We start from the raw sequence: 22,254 nt of genomic DNA on the forward strand, positions 1-22,254 counted from the left end.
AAACAATGACAAAGAAATTACCCCAGTTCTTTCCAACAAACTAGATGAATAGGAAAACAGTCCTTCTCAAATTCATGCTGTTGGTTTTTGTGTTAATAAACAAACTGTGTTTTCAGTAATGCTGTAAAAATCTGTAGTACATTGCTTGACATAAAAAAATTCAATGAAGTTGCGATTTAATAAGTCAATGTTTTCAGTTTATTTTTTTCACTTTTACAGTGGAATGGCTGAGAACAGAAACTGACCGAGACTATAGCAATACATGTTGCCATGTACTGAATACACATCTATGATGATTGCACAATACAGAATTCTCCCTTCCAGCTGCATGTGTCATTAACAATGGGTAGTTTTAAAAAGGGCATTCTATGGAAATCAGTCATAATAACATCCAGTGAAGTATTGGCTGCTTCACTAAATCACAAAATTAAATATAAGTAGCTCAGACATATTTCAACAATTATGAATATGCCTGAAAGAATGAACACCCTAATCATAATTCCAAGCACACTGTTTTGTCAGAATGTAGACAGAACAAAATAGATGAGGGCCAAGTGAATACCAAATATTGCCAATTTGAACCTATTACATGAAGTGTCTCTTGCAAAATAATGAAGCATCTTACAAATGCTTTCAGGTTTTCTCAAAAACATGGATTTGTTATTCAACTTTCAAGTCAAGATCATACAGTCAGTTATGTATGTGTTAAGTTTTTTGTTAGCCTTCTACATGCTTTCAACCATACTCTTAACTGCATTTGTTTATGAAAACATGGAGACAGTACCATGAGGACTATTATGCTTCATGTATACGTAGCCTTTTCTCCTGGTTGACAGATGTTAGATACTTTGCTATTCTCCCTATCTGTTGGAGGGTAGGGTCAGTTAAGTGGATTTCGAGTTAGCTACTTTTTATAAGGTTAACACTGAAAGATAAACACAATGCCCCAAAACTGAATAACTAAGTTATTGAATGAGTGATAATAATGAATTCATTAATACTAACAGTACTAATTTGCCTATTTTGGCTTGTAAGAATTAAAATCACACAGTTGCCTTTACAGCATGTTGCTTTATACTATAAGTTAAGGACAACTACAGAGTAGGTACTTAAGTGCAACTGCAAGGAAAAGTTCCCTTTGCTACAGGCTGTGAAGGAGAACAGAAGCAAGGAGTGGCTGTGAAGATATTTAGGGCAAATAGCACATAATCCTTTAGATGGAAGCAATCTCATTTTTATACAAAAAGGAAGGAGAAAGGAAGGAAAAAGAACTAATAATGCATTGTTTATAAACTGCAGCAGTAAGGGCCAGGATGAGTTGATGATGAGGATGAAGGAAATGAGTGCAAGTTGGGTTGGCTTGAAAGCTGAACAATATTATAATGATCTTTCTGCAGAGGAAGACCTTTCCAAATTGGTAACAATATTCAGGAATGCAGCCAAGATTTTAAATTTTCATTATGCAAGAAACATCATCTTCCCACCTGAAAAAAAATAAAATCCCAACCCTGACCTCCCCACTGCTGGTTATGTATCTCCTCAGACACTAAAAGACAAAAATAATTTCTTGATCTCAAATGTAATTACTTTGGTGCTGAGCAAAAAAGTGAGGAAAAAGCACTGAACAGAAAATGCTCTGTTATATTATTTAAGAGGTACAGCTGTACAGTCCTGACTGCCACATAAAGAAGTCCTTTTACATAGATCTTTTCCATAGTCTGGGAATCTGTAGGAGAGAAGTGTGGGGAGAATGTACATCATTCCCTGCTTCCTCATGTCTAGTCCAGCTCCTGTAAATTTCCTTTAAGAAAATCTTTGGGTTCCTCATGGATACAGCAAATACCATTATTGTTGCACTGCCCTAAAGTCAAAAAGCCTGCCTATGGGACCTCTACACGATACGTCTCTGTAGAAAAACATGAATTCCTATTGCTGTCATGGGACCAACCACGTGGGCTGGGTGAATTTTTTTCACTAGCTATTTCAGTTGTGGCAACTAGGAAGGAGGAAGATGCTTCTTTCTTTTTGATCACCCAGTCTTTCAAGGATGAGAAGGGGTTGCAGAAATTATGAGGGGGTTTCAGAGGCTTTTAAATACATTTCACAGACATAAATGCTGTTTGCAGGTATCATTTGATACTTCTTTTTTTCACTATAAAAATTAGTTTCTGGTAGAACAATTAAAAAAAATAATAAAAGGAAATAAAAGCCCAGGGTGCTAATGCTATGAGCCACCAGTGACAAAGTAACCAAATAAATACTTTCATGGATGTCCTCTGCTAGCTATATCTCTGTTCTCTTACTGGTAACTACTATAGACACCTGCCTCTTGTGGAACAGGCATATCTCCAGTGTTTCCTGTAGCTACCTAGTTTCACACTGAAACAAATTAAAAAAAAAAAAATAAGAAAAACATTTGATTCTCTATATGAAAAAAAAAACACACAAACAACTTATTTGAATCCTGTGATGAAGAAATCCAAACTTGCTGAAGTTCAGGGATATGGAAGAGATCCTATTTGACTCTTCAAAGCTTTATTTGTATTCTCAAGTGAAAAATAATTGAGATATAAAAAGGTATGTGGACAGAGCTTCTGACAAGCAGTACTAACAAGAAGAAGCTAGTACTTCCTGGTATCATGTCAATACATTATTCTGGTTAGTTCATATGTTATTACATACTACAAATATATATGCAAGAATTTTGTCTTGATTGACGTGGCAACTTGGGCACTATGGATCACTCAGCTTTGTTATTATAACACACATCCCAGAATTAAAAGCTACAGCAGATATGTCACTAATCCTCTTGTCTTAAGCTGAATCATTTAACTGTCTTAACTACTAAGCATCTGAACTCCCTCCTTCTCCCTCAGACATGCCAGTAGCAACACTTAAGTGCTTCCCAAGTAACTATGCCAGTATTCTTCAAAAAGGCAATGATTTTATCATATGCTAAATGCTGCTGGACTAGGTCTAACTTCTGTTACATGTTCTGTCAAACTCACCTTTGATTCTAGAGTTTTTAATGCTCTTTGCTTCTGTTTTAAAATAAAAAGGTTACCAAGGTCTTTAAAAGCTTTATGTATGTGTTTATTTTCTAACAAAATGAAATTATTTGCCCAAGTTCATAAAGATTTTTTGGTACATTCTGAACTGGCCCTTAAGCCACACACAGCCTAATAATTGTCTCACTTGCATACTGAGTGTACTTTGACAATTAGATTTTAAAACGTGACAGTCTTGTTCATTTTCACATGTCACATACTAGGTCATGTTGACTTAATCCTAGAACTCATGCATGACATAACAAAAATAAATTTTATTTCTTTATTTTGCATATTGAAATGCTGCCAGAAAATATGATATTCCGAACATTCTGCAGTAAAAAAAAATAAATCCATTAATACAAGATATTTGTCCTAACTTGCATATGCAACTCTTGAGCCTAAATTATTTATAAATTCTAGTGTCTTAATCTAATAATACAGAAAAAAAACCCAAACAGGTATACAGATATATATCTATATTCAAACTGTCATTTAATTTGCGGATGGAGCAAGATTAGATCTCTTTACAACGTCAGGCTTGAAGGAACATTCCACAGATCACACACACAATGGGCACATGCAGTGGAGTTGTATGTACAGGGATGTGTGTGTAAGTTTTGGTGCCAAGCACACAATTTAATTTGATGGAGCTGAAGGAAAATTTATAAACAAAAAAGAAACTTTTAACACAGAAAACTATTTATGAGCAGAGAATGAAGAAACCATCAGGGAAAAGGAGCCAAAGAAAGTGAGACAAAATGGGCATGATGACTTGTCTGTACGTGAACATCTGACCTGTTAGTTGGTCGTCGCCTGCAGCAGGGGCGATGCGAATGTATGGTGTTGTAAGCTGAGTCACGATTATCGCAGCTAAGGCAAAGGAAGATTTCCAGGTCAGCATGCATGAGGGAAAAAAAAGCCAGACTGAAGCTAGGCCAGCAAGAAGAATCTTGGTCAATAGTTTATTGTCTGAACTTCTTACAAATAAAAACCAAAAAACTCCCACAAGTTCCTTTTCATCTTCAGTTGTTAGTTTGGTTATTCTGCAAATTAATAAGCTTTCGTATGTGACTTTCATTCAGGAAGAGGACTCAAAGCACATTATTTATATATAATCCATTTGAGGAAACTGGAAACTCTCTGGTTTTGCTAGTCACAGCACTGGGCTTTCTAAGTGAAATTTAACTGCTTATTTAGATTACTCTAGCATTAACTTCTCCAGGTAATTTGATCTAGTTTTACTCTTTGTTTTCCTATTTCATAAGAGCACATTTTTCCTATAATTTTTAAAGGTAATTTGCATGTAAAATATTTTTGAGCTAGCTAAGATTAATTTTTCTTGTACCCACTTGGGTCTTTGTTCTGAAAATGCACACACTACACACACACTTAACTTTTGACATACAGAAAATGACCACTGAGAGTTAGCAAGCTTTTAGTTAGGTATGCATGTAACTGTTTGAGGTCCGAGTTTCAAGTTCACATTTTGCCACTAAGACTAGAAAAAGCCAAAAAATCTGAATTGTTTGTGTGCCTGCAGTATTCACACTTTTCTGTTGGAGCTGTAACAATCACTGACTGGTATAGATAACTATTACCATGGCTCACACTAATAGAATCTCATATTTCTTGGTTTGCCAGCAGTTCTGTGATTGCCTATAAATGGTTAAGCACATTATGATACATATATATTAAGGAATATAACAAAAATTAAAAGGTCAGATCCAACATGATGCAGCTGGAGAATGATGCAAAGAAAAAATATTGGAAAATTAAGGACAAAATTATATGAAAGATCACTCATTTACATAGAACAGCCTGGGTGCTATTAGAAATGTGGCAATGAGTGAGGAAAATAGATCATCTACCATCTGCAGACAATTAAACTCAAAACTGCTGCTGCATAATATTTTGAAATATCCCTCTGCAACATTGAAACACAGTGTTGATAGTAGCTGCTAGAGTACTGTTGCTATTGGATTTAAAATATTATAATATCCTTTTCTCTCTCATAATTAGTGAAAGCCTTCCAACATTGCAAAATTAGAACAATAATGTCTCCCTCTTGAGAACTGGAATCCTAGGAGATAACCAAGATGTTTCTATCCAGACAGTGTTCTAAGTCATACCAGGAAATATAGCCTTAATATAAATCACAAACCACCACAAAGTTGATAGCAATAAACTTGGAGGAGTTTTGGAATGTTTTCAACTTCGTCTGCTGAGATTTTACAGTCATTTAGCTTGAAGAAAGAGTAGGTATATGAAAGCCATATTTCAAGCAAAATATAACAACCTTTATTACCGCTGGTACAAAAAGCTCTTCCTGATTTTTGTTTGTTTGTTTGTTTAATTATCTTGTCAAAAATAATGGGAGTGGAAACCCTGCATCCTCCACGTTTGTATATACATCAAATAGTCACAGAGGTCCTAGAAGCAAACTAAGATCAGAAGACTCCACATCAGCAGAATAGGCTAGTCAATGGCAAAGGCTCCCTTTGACTTCATGAGAAACAGGAGGAGAACTTCCAGGTCTACAAAACCCAGTATTCTGATCCTAATTTACACTTACAGTCATTGCAATCAGGATTTTTATATGATCTCTAAAAGAACATATTTAACAGAGGTTTCATTTGTAAAAATGTAATGGTCATTTAAAAAGAGCATTTTTTAAAATGTTACAAATTGAGGGTGTTTAAAATACACTTGACAGAATGAGAAAGTATTATCCAGCTACAGACCCTACACATGCATCTGACCCACTAGACTCAGGCTGTACTTTTCTAGGGTTAGGCTGTACTTTTCTAACAAGAAGCCCATCAATATGACAATAGGCTATCCAGCATGTGCCAGTTGAACACATGCTTCACAGTGAGCACATGCATTATTCCTGTTGACATAACTGGACTGAAACGTGAAGTACCTACTCAAGGGTTCTGATGGATCTGGGGCAAGAGAGCTCTATGTTACACTTATTTATTTTAACAAAAAGTACAAAAGCATACAGTGGGCTATGGAATGAACACTGCAAAACTCAGTGATAAAACACAATCTCAATGATCTCATGGTCTCAAGGGCAGCCAAAACTTTTAGATTATCTGAAGTTGGGATAATTAAAGGAAATGCAACTAGCAAATTATATAGCTATGCTCATGTCGGGTTCTGAACTCCCATATTGGTCCTGAGGGCAGACTTCAAACAGACTAACCAGATGCCCTTAATACAGACAATGAGGTGGCTTGGCCAAGCTCAGCTGGCTCAGTGGAGTAGCCTAGAGGTTGCCTTGGGTGACCTGGATCCCAGGAGGGGCTGCCAATGCACTTGGTACAATCCTCAAAGTCCATGGGAATGGAATTGCAGAAGCTTTTCTGCAGTCAGGGAATCACAAAACAAGCAGACAGTTGGCTGCACTGTCACGCTTGTTTTACAGGGTGTACTTTATGGCACAGGCCTTTATCCCGTAAAATACTTGCATGTCTACTTTAAGACAGAATAGTTGCAACGTAGTCAATGAGATTATTCTTTGTTGTCAAAATTAAGTACATCATTGACTTGATTATGGTTTTCCACATACGTATTAAATTCTAACTCCAATGGCCTACACAAGGCTATACGTATTTTCAGAATCAGACCTTAATTTAAAAGAAGACTTTATACGTGAATGGCCTAAAGCACCTCCTTTTAGCTTTAAAAACCACCAGACTTGGACTTTTAAAGATAACAGAAGCCCAGAATAAAAACATTTCAGAAATTATTTTAGTATATGAAAACTAGATGTTGTATTGAGAGCATTTGCAAGCTTGTTTGTAAGAAGCACTGTAACAAATAGATGGACACAATGAGCACATGATAGAGCTTAAGTAGTTTACTGTCTAGTAGCTATACTGTAGTCACAAAACTCAGTGGAAAATGGTGTGTATCTGTAAGAGATGAGGCACTGTGGTCAGAGCAGCCTTTGTTTCCTGGGGTACAGGCAATGTGAATGTTGTACTAAGCTGTTTGGGGGGGGGGGTGTGTGGACAGAAGCAGAGGTAAATGGAAGAGGACAATTCTCTGTCTTGCTCCACTGCAGGTGTGGTGACTTCTGACCTAAAGACATTAAGCATTTGGGCTATTTTTGATACTCCATATGTGGGAAGTCCAAAGAGGGCACAGAAGTCTGCTTTTCTCTCAAGTATCTCTGTTAGAGCTAAAGGGATAAAATCTGTACATACAGGTATGATCAATATCATATTAAAATACGTCACGGTCTTCATTTCATTTTTTAAAATTAATATATTTAAAAAATATAATACAGACATTCCATTTATAAGCATGCTTTACAGAAGCCCTCCAAGAAAGTTTTCCACTGGGGACTATAAATGCCATTGAGGACACCCCTGGTTTCAAAGTCCTCACAACAACCCCTCACATTTTACAGGATACACAAAGGTATTATGAAGAATTCTGAAACACGCTTTCAAACAGAAATGTATGGTGATTTGTTTAAAAGAGAAGCTGCATTTCTCACACATCCACTGCCAAATGGGTTGGCTCAAAGTAGCTTGTTGCTGTGGGAGTTATTCCAATCCATAAAGCTACCCTTGCTTCTCAAATGAGAATAAGATTTTTCAGTCAGTCAAGTAATTGAAATAGTTGAACATCCACTAATGATTAGCAATACAAACCTTCAAATAATTTAAAATCCATTCCTCTAATCATCTATTATGATTTCTGAGGTAATGTAGTCCACTCCTGCTATCACTGAAGCTACTGGAAAACAACACCACACTTGAATCTGGAATTAATCTCTCATCTACTTTTTATGGGGTTTTAGCTTAGATATTTGAAAGCTTTCTATGGTTTAATAAGGAAAACGTCCCTTGGTTTGGAAAAAAAAACCAAAAAACAAAACAACAAAAAACCAAACAACCAAAACAAAAAAGCCAAACCAGTTCAAAGAGCCATGAAAACTGTATTTATCACAATAGGGACGATCCAGCCTTTCAACAGAAGCAACTGTATGCTAATATTTCTGCTACTTTTAAGTAATAAGATTCTCATCCATCCTATTTAGGAATTGTGGTGTCTATGTGCAAAGGAAATCATGGTGGAATCAGTTATGTTAGGGATAGTCACTATGAGACAAGCATGATCTCCCACAAGGAACAGTGGTACAGGAATGAAGTAGTTTTTGTTTCATACTCTTACCAGGTACCCAAATCGCAAGGTGGTATTACCTGTTCCTACTCACAGCAGTACTTTCTTTCCTTTTCCTCTATTACAGTCTCCAAATAATCACACTATCCCAGCACTTTTTTTTTTTTCAGGCTTTGAAGTTGCTACCAGCTAGAGGACTACAAAGATAATCACAGAGAGATCCTACCCTCAAAGTTAAATATAACTGGAATGTTTATCTTTTCCTGTTTGGGGATCAAATCTATACCTAGCACTGCCTCAATTACACACACTTGTCTCACAAACGGTAGTATCATGAGCTGACAGTCCAATAAATATAGCTGATCTGTACCACGAAAATGAAGAACATGACTTCCCCACTTTTCTTTTATAAAGCAATTAAGATAAGATAATTGCTTACGAGTAAGGGGTAATTTTTCACTACAGATGTATACACAGCTAGTATGTACTCTGCAATTGGCAATTTTACAATTCTACTATATATAGAAAAGTCAAAAATATTTATTGTGAGATCATATAAAAACCCACAGAATATATTTTAAAAACTATGTGTTCAAGTAGACAACTAAAAATGAGTAATAGGTTTATTTTTAAAAACAAACAAACAAACAAACAAACAAACTAACTTCCGAAATCTCAGCTAGAGATGCAAATGAATAATTTAAAATTCTGTAATAGGTTTAGTGATGCCTTTTAGCAATATAAACACTTCTGGAAGTTTGCAAAGACCATGTGAGGGAAAGGGCAGCAGGCTGAAATACCAAATACATGACATAATATGAACATACCTTTTGTGGCTACCCTGACGCAGTCGATTTTGGTTTCCTGTGTCAAATAAAGAGGGAAAAGGTCACATCTTGTGTTTCTAAGCAACGAAAGTAATCCATGATTCTATTCCTAAAAGTACTGATAAATGTCAGAGAAGTGTTTATTTTATGTGTCTCATTACATATTTAACTGCTTATTAAGCAACTCCAATGTGTTTTCATAATATGGACAAACACTGCTTAGGTATGGTGCACAAAAATTTCACTTAAGACTCCTCTAAAAGTAGAAAATATGTGAAAGATATTCACAAGAGCAAGTGTCAGCTTTTTTACTTTGGCAACATAATGACCTTGGGAGATTCTTCTTTTTCTTACAGATAGTATAGTTTGAAGTATCATGCTACACAAATTTAGAAAGAAAAAATAACCAATGGTGTTTCACATTTCTGCACTGTCAGTGCACTGTGAAAGAGGGACCATTATGGTTTCTGGCAGAAAACATTTCCAGGCTGTCAGCACAGACAGCCAAAGCTGATCAAGAATTGAAGGGCTCTGGGTAGGTCTGCCCTGGAAATGAAAAACAATTCCAGGAAGAATTAGCCTGATGAAACACAATCTGTGAAGACCTTTTTACACACTTTTAATTTCAGTTCCATCTACTTATTTTTGTTTTACTGTTTGCAGAAGGGGGGGAAAAAGTGGTTTCTAATTCAGCCAGGGCAACCAAATGAGAAAATGGGAGTTCCAGACATTACAAACCAAGGTAATGGGACTGGACAGGCCAAGACAGATGTGCTAAAATCCACAATCAAGTTTGGCTTAAACTTGACAAAAGAAATCACAGCACTCTCCTCTTCAAAGCAACAAAACCAAAACAAAACAAAAAAAAAAAAGGAAAGAAAAAAGCCAGTCAAACACACTCATTGGACAGCTTTTAGATAATAAAACAGAATGGGAAAGCACTACTTTGCCTCATCACTATTGACAAAATGTGCTGTTTTCCCCTCCTCTTTCCTGTAACCTTAATCATTAAGCAATATTGTGTTAGGAAAACTGTTATTTTTTTAAACTCAGTGTGTTAAATCTCACGGTTACTTCATTTTCTCGTTAGAAACTATTGCTAGTTGGTGCCAATCACCTATTTACACACAAATACTGTATAAAAACCACATCTGTCATAAGACTTACCCCATTGGCTCTGCTAGCAGCTTGAAAATAGATGCTATAGCTCTTATGAGGAAGAAGAGGAGTGTTCCAGAAACCACTGTAGGTTTTGTTATCACCAATAGTAAAAGGCTGAGCAGCTTGTAAACCATTGGCTGGAAACTCTGCAGCGAAATAGTACTGGGAATTCAAAAGTGAGGCATTCTGGAAATGAATGGGCACTGGGTAGCACTTCAGGATTTCGGTTGTCTTTTTGGTTCTCCGTGGGCGTTCTTCTTCAACAACTATTTGATAGACACTAAGAGTGTAGAAAGGAAAGAACAAAAGAAACATATTTTAAGACTCGGGAAGTCAACTCATTCTAAAACCATAATAGCATACCAGAATTTATGGGAAAAACGGACTGTTAAAAGCAAAGGACATGGGGAGAAAATGTCATTTTGATATTGAGGTGTAAGAATTTGTGGAATTGATTCATGCTTTCAAATAAACTAATTTTGTTTTGGAGAAACAAAATTACACATACACACTACAGATTTTCATATAGCAAATGCACAGAACACTTTCTTGTTCGAACCTTGCACAGAAAAGGCTTGCTTGATTAGTGTTACAATATAGAATTAAGTAGCTTTTTGTTCACAGAAGTAAATATAAAGCTACAGATTCCATCCTCTAACCTGCCTAAATGAATTGAAATGAGTAGTAAGATCAAAATTAAGAAATAAGTTACACAGAGATGGGGAATAGTATTTGCTTAACTGTTGACGTTATTTTATAAATATTTATACATGCATCTATTTATAAAAGCACACATAGAGTAAGTTAACATCTTTTAATATTTTGGTGGCATATTGACTGTTGCTGATCAAGAATAAAACACTTTTTGATGGAAGTTATTCTCACCCAGCAAAGCACTTTTACACATCTTAGAGATAACCATGTTTTATGTGTTTTTGCATTCTGCAAAGCAATTCCGTTTGTACTTGCATTCTTTGCTGTACTGGGACCTACAGGGAGCAGTCCATCCCTCTCCACTGTAAAGGTGCTATGGACACTCAAGTGGGAACAAAGAAATTGTGGTTTCTGCTGTATATGCAAACAGAGTAATCATTATACCCTTGTAGTTGCTGTAAAAGCCTGAATCAGTGCTTTCAAATTTGTGAAGTGGGAAGTCCATGTCTCTAAAGTGGACTGACTTGCAAGTTTATTGCTTCACTAGGGGCCAGTGATTCTTAATAGTTATTTGTCTCCCGGAATCTTGAATCCCGGTAAGCAAGTCAGCATGGGTAACTGATGCTAAAGCAGCAATGCATCCACATTTTTGCACATCATCTACACCTAAGAACACTTTATGATCTTTCAAGTTGATAATTTATAAAAAGCAGCAATCTCTAGGTAGAGTATGTTCCTTAAAGATAAAATATCCACACAGTCTTCTGACATGTTGTTCCAACTCCATCATCTGTAGGTAGATTATTACGTTTACAGAAGACTCTGCCCAAAGTACTGGGACACTTGGGCTGGGCCTCTGCAGGTCTCAGTCTTGACCCAGCAAGGCTTAGTCATATCACTGCACAGCTATGGATATCCCCCTTCTGAAGGCATATCTGGTTTAGAAATAAAAGAGATGACTTTGTGCAGTCACCCAGACAGCTCATAGCCTGTGAACTCCTGCACCCGCTGGGGCTCTGCTAGGCTCAAGCTGCTTTGAGTGCTGGCACAGAGCTCTCCAGCTCCTGCACTCTCTGGAGCCTTACTGACTCAGTGCACAACCAGACTGACATACTGCTTCTACACTCAGTCTGCTTTTGCACGTTTAGAAAATGCTGTGTACTTGAATGATGCCCCATCAGTGAAACTGTTCAAGGTCAGGCTGGATGGCACTTTGAGAGACCTGATCTAGTGGAAGGTGTCCCTGCCCATGGCTCTACAGACAGCACCAGGCCAGGTCTGTAGAGCCTCCATAGCTGAATATCACCAACAGGCAGAAGAACGCCAATTCTCTTGGCCATCTTACTTTTACCAAACCTACTCACCATGTGCAACAGACCCTGTTTATTATGTTTTTAAGATCTAGCATCTCCAGAAGAACATATGGCACTTCCTATGCTCACAATAAATGCCCAGGAAGTTAACACTGAGAATGCTCAATACCTCTTCTGCCTAATTCAGACTTTCACCATGGTGGAGATTTAGTTTAATGTTAAGACACTTAAATTTAAGTGTCTTCATGAAGATGTCTATACATCTGTTGACTCCCATCACAGTCATTGGAGAGGTACTCAGTACAGGCAACAGATCTTAAAGACCTGACCAGTGAGGAGGTGTCTACTTTTGGGTCACTAATTGTGTCACTTTAATTGCTTTCTAGGTCCCACTGACTATACTGTCTAAATACTCAACTCACATGCAGACATCTGCAAGTGAACACCTAAATTTAGATGTTTTAATGTGATGCTCAACCCCATGCAGAAATCGACCATATATAAGTAAAAACTGATATAGCCAGGGAGACAAACAAATGTCTTGAGGGTCCACTTGAAGGTCACTGTCTGTACATTTTTGCAGTTCTGTATAACAAAGTCTACGCATCTAGCAGAAAGATATTCATTAGTTGATTAATTCCATGCCGAGTAGTAAATGAAGGTCAATACATGGCAATCTTTCTTTGATCCTATGAGAATTGATCTGTAAAAACTAGCTTTGAAATATCTAAGCTTAAAAATTAATCACTGTCATTACAATCTTGTTTTTTTTCTTCTAAATCAATGTTTGACATGATTTTAGCAGCTAATTTTCTAGAACAAAACACAGTTTCTTAGAACTGGGATTCCAAGCTACTTTGAAGAGAGCATGTTGCCTCCTCTGAATTCTAACTTACAGTGAATGTACAATAAATACCGTTTGCCAATTTAAATGGAATACTGGGAAAAAAGTAGAAGGCGATGCAAACATCCATTCTTGCAAGGTAGTGAGGCTGGATACACTCACCTAATACTGCCTCAAAGATAAGAAACCCTCAGTTTCACTACAGCATGATGGATAGTAAACCAAGTTATTTGGCTGTTGCTTTCGGGAGAGTATTGTCACCGTTTTTATTGCAGCAGGACTGAAAATAAGAGGGACCTCAGATCAGATAAGGTAATATGTCCTGCTTCAGCACTGGCTGAAATGAGGATTCTTTTAATTTTTCACTCAGTGATTAAAGCTAGAATATTGTGGATATTTTATAACAAATCTGTCATTATAATGCTCCTTTTCCTCTGGCAAACTCATGTTAGTTATACTACATGCACAATTTCTTGTATATTGCATTTTTAAATGCCTGCCATCTATTCATCTCCAGATACATTAAAGCAAGAGCTAAGTTGACTGGAGCAATTTCAAACTCAAAATGTCTTTTCATCCTTACTCACAAGACAAATTAGGTTTGCAAGCATCCAGACCTCAAATCTATTTGCTCTTTAATAATTTAAGTACTGAAAGGTCAAGCAGCTCTTTTCTGTTCCCCTTTATCAAAGTCCAAGTGCTAATGAAAAATAACTAAATCCTATCTGCTGCCCACTTTCCACACACTGCTGTTTCTCTGATGTAAATTAACACATTATAAGCACCTGGGTCAACAGAAACATGACAGAACTTTATGAGTGATATGTTTTACATTTGTACAAATGAGATCATCTTGCTAATGAATTTTACAAAATTACTCCAATCACAATTATAATCCAAAAGCTTCCTCTAATTCTTCCTGTTAAAATTGCTTTCTTTAATACATAACAGTAGAACTGCCTACACTGAAAAGGGTTCAGGCTTAGTGAATTGAGCTAGCACTGCACCAGGACTCAATTATTCCTCTTAGGTATTAGTCAGATATCCTGCTTGTTTGAAGTTACATTATTCCTTTTCCACACCTCTTCATTTTAGAGAATAAAGTCTTTCTACCTGTAATCTGAAAAATAAAATCTACACTGCAGTGAAAGGTGCCAAAAGCATATTGGCTATTGGTAGAACTTAAATTGATCCTTCTGAAGGAAAGAAATGTAATTTAAGTTTAATTCATGTTATGCAGTTCTACTATGGAATTCCTTGGAAATTGAACACAAAATATACTTTTACATAGACTGAAACTTACTGTTGCATCAAAAAAAGGAACAAATGGGAATTATTTTTAATTTTGGATTCAAATATTTCAAATTCAGGTATTAAAAAAGGTGTCCGGGAAAAGAAAAATTTGATGTAATTCTTAAGTTACTTTTTATTTTAACAATTCCAAAGCAGTTCTAAATGTAAATGATTATGCAGAGATACTGATCTGAGAATAACAGGACTGTAATTTTGGTTAGAAATCAGACATACGAGGCTTCTCAGATATTTACTGAAATGCGACTGCTTAAATTAAAATGCTTTGTCAATGTCTGCTAAATATACCAAATTTTTTCATAGTTGAAAACGAGACATGAAAGAAGAAAGAAAACATATTAACACAGTAATTAAAAATGCTAAGAATATTTAGACAAATGAACCAAACAATTCAATCCAAAAGAAGACTTAAGTGTCTATCTATTCTTGGGTGCTTTAAATGATGGGGGTTAGTAACTTGCTGAATCAGGATATTATTCCACATTACCGGAAGGCAGTAAATAAAATTTTAATTAATCAAAGTCTAATTCAAAGAGACAAAATAGTTTTCCAAGAAGGGCCTACTGGATACAAGCATGGACTTCAGGACTCTTAAGTTCTTAATACGTACAGTCTAAGTATTTATTAATCAAAACATATGAATTTATAATTACATCTCCACCAAAAGTAATCCCAAATTGGAAACAAAGGGAAAGCAAGCCTGATTACTTCATTATTGATGTGTCAGCTCTATTTTTTCTCTCTTCAACAGTCTTGATGTTTCACCTAACTCAAAGAGATTTGTTGAAGCCATAAAGAATTTTTTAAAAAATATTTGACAGAAGAAAGATAGCCTAAGGAACTGAATCTAGACTAAGATTATCTGAATTTATTTACTAGTCTTAATACAACTGTTGTGTGTGATCCAAGGCAACTCATTTAAATATTTTGTGCCTCAGTTCTCCAGCTGTAAAATGAGAACGGGAACATTTTTTATTCCCTCTGGCTTGCTTCAACTGTTCAAAACTAAAACCTCTTTGAAACCTTCTTTTCTATTATCTTTGAAAAGCTGGGTTTTTTTTTCTCTAGGAAATTTACAAAGTGCACAAAGCTGTTTAGCTCCTCTAACAGTGCCCTGATCAGCTGTGTAAACTGTTAGGCTATTTTTGCAGACTGTTAATAGTGACACTGTAGAGCCTAATTTGAAGTTTTCGGCTCATTGTAGTAAGTCTCTTCTTAGTCTCATGCTTTATTATAAACATATATAACTGGTACTTTTTATAGATCTGTTTCTGTATCTTGACTTGCATGCTTGCCTTGTTTTAACACTAACAGATTCAAACAACAGAATAACTCATCTACATATTGACCATCATTTGGTACTTATTCCCGTAACTCTACTTTATCTATATGCTAGAATCACTTCACTGCATTTTTCCACTGAAATACCAAAGTTCCAATAGATGGCAAAATTAAGAAACCCCTGAATCCCTTTGTTGTCTCAGTTTTACGTCCATGAAGAACTTGATTGCTCAAACTGTAACAGTCTACTACAACCACATTTCACCAATACTTGTGTAGACACTGAAAGTTCTATCATACTCCCACTTAAGTTATAAGCACTTTTAAAAAATGTCAGTTGTTTCATTCATGTTTTGCATCCAAAGCTTCATATACCTTTGCTCATCATACGTTAAGTAACAAGTTTATTATCTAACACTGTTTCTTTAAAGAGACAATCTTTCGGCTTTTTTTTTAATATAATCTGCAACATAACTTCATATCTGTCAAGAGTTCCTTCTGACATGTTCATAACATATCTATATTGGAGATTTTGATCAATTTCTTCCTGCCCTTATATTGCACTAGATTATCATAATCCACCCTGTAACTTAAAATTTTACAGTACTAGAAATTGTACCTTCTGTAACCCTTCTCCTATTGAGTGTCTATTTATTACAGGTGGCATTAAAGAAAGGTAACAACAAAATCCCCAGTTTATCAGGTGTTTCACCTTCACAGCTACATAGGCTTTGCCAGTGGGTCAGGAGTTCTAGCAACACATAAAATATACTGAACAAAATATACTGCAGGTGCAGTCATTTTTGGTACAGATGTGAAGCCAGAGAACCAGTTATACAGTTGTCCTGTCCCTCTGACCACTGTAGAATTTTGCACATATTGTCAAAGGGGGATGCAGATACTGTCCAACTGTGCTTTGTCTGCATATCAGAGAGAGACCATTGCTATATTCAAGACCCACGTTTACAGGATGAAAGAACTGGGTGAAGTAATAATTGTTCCCAGGGAGGGAATGGTCTCTGAGCAAGGGCAGTCTAAAAGAACATAAATTGGGTAGCTTATTTGGGAGGGGTGACTCTTCTTGTCCAAGCATTAGAAATGAAAAAATGAAACAACCCGTATGAGTTTGCTTTTTTTTTTTTTTTTTTTTCCTGAGAGTGAACTGGCACTATTACAGGTGCGATAGATATTAGGTCAATGACTCCATAAACTTGGGAATTTATGGAGTAGAAGTAAGATGAGGGAGTTTTTGATTGGCAAAAGGACAAACTAGTATGTCTCCTGATGCCTGTTCAAGGTAGCCCCTTCTATTTCAGGAACATTTTATTTGGGAGAAGAGAGACTTTCTGGGCTTTAAGCAAAATACAGCCTTGCCTGCTACAGCTTCTAAAACGGGGAAAAAAAATGAAGGAGCTTAAAAAAAAACCCCTTGCATGAATATCAAGTTCAGATATGAAAATATAAAATATACAGTAAAGAAAAACAAAGAGAAACAAACAAACAAAACAAAACCTCCAAATCAATGCTGCTGTACCAACAATGATGCAACTATTGTTAAAATAATACACTAAATTCTAATTTATAAAGGGGAAAAAAGCTGGTGAACTAGGCAATGGTGCAAATTGTATCAGCAACACAGAAGCAATCAAAATTCTTGCAACTATTCACATGTCAGTGCCTAACAGTGTTAAAGGTGCACTGCCTTTTATTTTTGCAACTGAAGGGAGTCTTAAATCTCTATAACTTTTTGGTTGCCTCTTCACTTGAAGGCAGGAGGTTTTATGAAAACAAAAGTTTCACAATCTTTGGCAGGTTTCTAAGTTGGTGGGACAGTTGGTGCTTCCAAAGTGTAGGAAAGGGACTAAGAGAAGAAAATACTTTGTGTTAGCAGCTTGTTGAACCTTGAATTGAATGATTTTACTTCCACACCCAGCTTTATTTACTGGCTTTGCAAGTCAAGAGATAAGTCTGGTTAGATTGTCCAATGCAGGATCCATCTTCGTTCTCAGGAAGCACTATTAATGGCACTTGACATTTCCCATCCATGGGAAAAGTCAAATTGGAGAAAGCCACAGATCTTTCAGAATCAGACTTGGAGTGAACACAAGAGGGACCAATATTATACAGCACCTCCATTGTCATGCAAGAAGCCCTATTTCTCAGATCAACCAAAGCAGAAATACCTAAACAGCTGTAAAGGAGGAGATAAGACAGCTTAGGTTCAGCCCCTAGAGATACTGCCAAATGTAAATACTCAGGTGTCATAATAAGCTCTATCTTCACAGACCTAAGTCCACTGGGGAACAGTATCTGGTTTTTAACACAAAACATCTAAGCTGCTTTGTGATTGCCCAACTCTTTTGTACAGACAGTCTTAAAGACTTAAAAGTCAGTATTTATAAAGGGGATTTTCTGGGAAAAAATACATCCAGGCTAACCTCTCCTTAGCATTTCTATGGATTTACACAGGAAATCCTGACAGTACTAAGGGGAACATTATGTCACTGGAAGTTAAGGATACTTTGCTTGTTCTGTCCTCCATGGACAGTCCCCAGGGGAGGATATGACAATGCATTCAATTCCTTGGAGAAGCAAAACAGTTGCTACATAATATCTTAGTTGCAGAAGAGTCAGATGGGATCTTAAAAGTAGTAAAGTAATGGCCACCATAAGTTCATCATAGATTTAAATGTTTTTTTTCCCAAACACAGAAGAACTGATAAATTTTTCTTTTGTCAAATTGGACTTGCTAGGATTTAAGGGAAACATCAGAGCCTGGGCTCCATAAATAGAATAAAATCTGCAATAAAGGAAAAGGAGCCAACGATGCATGCTCCTTCCACCTTCCAGTGGCTAGATGGGTGCCACTTGTTCTAATGACACAGTGTATTTAATCTTTTGCATTATTTTCTAGTATACGGACTCACTTTTTTAGAGAATCTAAGCATTCTATGTAAGGGGCAGAGAGTGTCTAGCAGATCTTCAGCCTTGTAATTGCAGACAATCATGTACCATTCACGAAATGTTTGCAATGTTTCTGCCTTTAGATTTAGTTATCATAAATGATGACTCAAAATATAACTTTGTTTTGTTAGTAAATAAATCAGAGAGAGAAGGAGAGAGACAAAAACCATCTTTTAGGGATTTAAGTTTGTAATACTTCTGGTTTAGAAGGATAATAAAAGATTGCCAACATGTAAGTGGTAGTAGATAATTCACTTTACAACATATAGCACGCTGATGGACTGCAATTTTAACTTTGTCCAGTTCATCTTTTGCAAAAACCAAAAAATTCAATGCATATCCTAACCCACTCTTATTCAAAGCAAGTATTTTTTCCTGAAAGTGTATTCAAATCGATAAGAACCACTTGATCAACACACACATAAGTGACGGTTAGACATAATGCCAACGATAACTGTGGCACAAGAGAGTGCTCTGCTGTTAACTGAGATTTGCTGACTGGGAACGGAATCAGAACTGTTCTCTTAAACTCCCCACCTCCCCCAGTCCTTGCTAAATATTGATGATTTTTTTTTCTCCCTGAGTATGCAGCCCCGTGATTAATTATTTCTAACTATTTAAATACTGGTGCCCAACTAGGACTTGGGAGTGATACTAAAATACTGGTACACAAGAGACTGTGTAAGAATTACAGCAAACAGGATGACAAGGACACAACTATGTTTCCACAACTGTTACATATGTTTCTACACCTGAAATTCCTTAATTCTGAAATAAAGTTCCCCCACCCACTCACTCTCCAAGGGACTGACTAGTAGTCTATACTGATACAATCAGTTTGGTGAGAGACAATGCGTAAGCTACTCTCCATACTTAGAAATAACCATATTCTATCCATTTTTTTTCCTTATAAAGATAAGCATATATGTCCCTTTGTCATTTTGAAGGTAAAGTTTTTCATTATTATTTCTTCTGCTGAAAAAATATAAATATATATATATATAGATTTGGTACATATTCTGCAGTCCTGTATGGAATAAAGTGAGTGCAAAATGAAAATAAAATTAAACCTACTTATAACAGCACTGTTTCACACTGACTTCAAAGTCATTTTCTACAGGTGTAAGTAATACAAAGCAAGAGAGCATTTGACTCTATATTCATAAATTCTCCCAGCTAGTAACTGTTTTTTTGCTGGACAAGCAAAAGACATCTTTCATTACAGATCTCCCCTGTGGTGCTTCACACTGTATCAACGAGGCCTAGGTACTAAATACAGACTGCAAGTGACAAGCTAAGGAGAGAACCTGAGATTTGGCAGGTTTGGGTTTTTTTTTCTTCTTTTTAGGAAAAGAAAGTTTAGAATGAAGAAACCATAAGGATACATTTAAATAGTTTTAGTTTTCAGATAAGTAACTGTGCATGTGAAAAGAGAAATAAAAAATGAGCAAACAAAAGCAGAAAAAGATTGAATTTATGAATATGAAAGAATATACAGGGTAGGAACACAGAGAAGGAGAGAAGAAAATAAAAGGCAAATGAAAGAACAGATAATATACTGAAAACAGTAATGTACCATCACCTTTGATAAATGAGAGGTGAAATAAATAGTAGTAGTAAAGATAACATAAAAATGAACTCTAGCTAATACAGATATACTTTAAACAAACCGTTTTTGTAACAATTTACAGTCAGCTACTTTTTATAAATTACAAACAATATGTAAATCAAACACCTTTTACAAACATACTGCATGCAATTTATAAAATTACTATATTTCATAACAGTTATGTAATCATATAATATAGTTTTATAAGATTGGGAGGGGGGGAATTGTTCTTCCAAGAACAACTGCCTCAAGATCTCTTCACACTCACAATGATCTCCTGAGCATTTTTTTTAACTGGTCTAGCAACTGATGCTTGGCTTCTTCCATAAATAACTCTGGTATACATAATCTGATAGTCTTTCTAATAGGTACGTCACTACTATATTTTTGTCAAACATAAAACTACTCTGCTATCTCTTTCCTGTATAAGGGACAACAACATCCCATTTACATTGATTCAATACTGGATTCTTTAAATGCCATTTGAAACAGACGATGATTCAAAGCCTTATAAATAGACTAACATGATACAAGTTTTACAGCAAAAAGTTCAGAATGTGTACCCAAGAACATGTCGTAATCCCATCTATAGTCCACATGTTGTCTGTGATACCCAGCTCCCACCCTCTGTATGCTCGGCTCCTTTCAGTATCTTCCAAACACCGGCTGGAAAAGAGGCAACACACGCTGTGGCTGCTTCTGGGCTACACATGGGTTTGCTGGTACGTGAATTATAGCTCCCTACTGAGGGACCAAATAAAATGAACTAAATTGTTCATTCTGTAACCCAGCCTAACCTTCAGCATAGATGCTGATCTGAGTCTTTCCTCTGTACCCAGAGATTCCAAAATGTGGGAGAAACTTACTATTTATGCAACATTTAACCTATTTCATACGTGCTTGATAATTTCCAAGAGGTCCAGTATTAATGATGGAAGGAAGAAGCATACAGACAGGTGCACAGTATGAAATACAACCCTTGTTTTCTTAGGAAACCAGGTTAAAGTTAGGTGTAAACTTCAACTTAGTTATGTTCCAGAAAGTTTAATTCTTATCTTGGATGTTATATAGCACACACAAGCCAAGGAGCACTTCCTTCCTTTATTTTACCAGTGAACAGGTTTTATTCCTACTGAGCATAAGGGCTCAGTCCCTCTAGACACCAGATACTATTGATCTCACTCCACAAGGCTTTACGCTCTTAATTTAAAGCCAAGCAGCAGTATCACTAACTGAAATGATGCTGGTCTAAACTGAACTAACCTCAGGCTTCAGATTCCCCAGGGTTTTGAGACTGACTTCACTACAGAGCAGTATAAAATAGGGATGACTCCTACTTCGCTTGCAGTTTGCTCACAACATGGCTTTAAAATTAATGAAAACCAGGGATGGACTGTGAGGATAACAATTGCACAAAATATTCCATAAACCTATTATTCTGAAATCTTCTGGTGGGCATCATGGAAGAGGTGAGTGAAAAAAAAAAATTCTCACCAGACAGGTACCTATACACACACAGATGCTTATTACGACACTCCTCACCACTGCCAAGTTGTTCACAACCATACATAGATATCTTTTCACTTAGCTTTAGAGAGGAAAAGGCTATTTTGATTTATGTTAATTTTAGAGATAGGTATGGAGAGAGAATGACATACCGATTTGCAGAAAGGTACCCAGATTGTCCCTATTCAAACCAGAAATGAAACCACACTCTCATCTGCATCAAGTCCTGGTAGTTTATCTTCTAGGCCAGCCTTCCTACCACAATAAGACTATGGCTTTCACTAACCAGAAACACTGTAATTCCTCTCCTGGCCATCTGAAGAGGGTTAGCTCCTCTTCATTTCTACAGCAGAGCTCTCCCTTGGGGAAGATGGACTTACTCATCATCTGGGCTGCTTTGTTGTGTACAAATAAAAATAATTTTTAAAAGCTGTTGCAGAGATACATTTCAAGAGGCTATTTCTGCTGACATCAAAGAATTAACAAACCATTTCGAGTACAGAGCTGCTTCTACACTATCCAGCTGGTGACCTCTGTCTTAATTTGAGTGTTTTTTTCCTGCAATCATTTATTCAAAGCAGGGAGGGAAGGAGGG

At 36.4% G+C, this 22,254-nt stretch overlaps 1 protein-coding gene across 1 annotated transcript in view; it reads right to left on the minus strand.

Annotated features, from left to right (window-relative positions):
• Positions 1 to 3,845: 3,845 nt before the first annotated feature.
• LOC104465671 (receptor-type tyrosine-protein phosphatase mu-like) overlaps positions 3,846 to 22,254 on the minus strand; it is a gene marked incomplete at both ends in the record, with an annotated part of 113,920 nt that continues 95,511 nt past the window's right edge. Inside the window, 3 exons of the mRNA XM_010078808.1 lie at positions 3,846 to 3,920; positions 9,017 to 9,053; positions 10,184 to 10,457. Coding sequence (XP_010077110.1) covers positions 3,846 to 3,920; positions 9,017 to 9,053; positions 10,184 to 10,457 — 386 coding nt within the window. The remainder of the gene's footprint in view (positions 3,921 to 9,016; positions 9,054 to 10,183; positions 10,458 to 22,254) is intronic.

Source organism: Pterocles gutturalis, unplaced genomic scaffold (genome assembly GCF_000699245.1).
Source record: "Pterocles gutturalis isolate BGI_N339 unplaced genomic scaffold, ASM69924v1 scaffold17578, whole genome shotgun sequence".
Lineage (NCBI taxonomy): Eukaryota > Metazoa > Chordata > Aves > Pterocliformes > Pteroclidae > Pterocles > Pterocles gutturalis.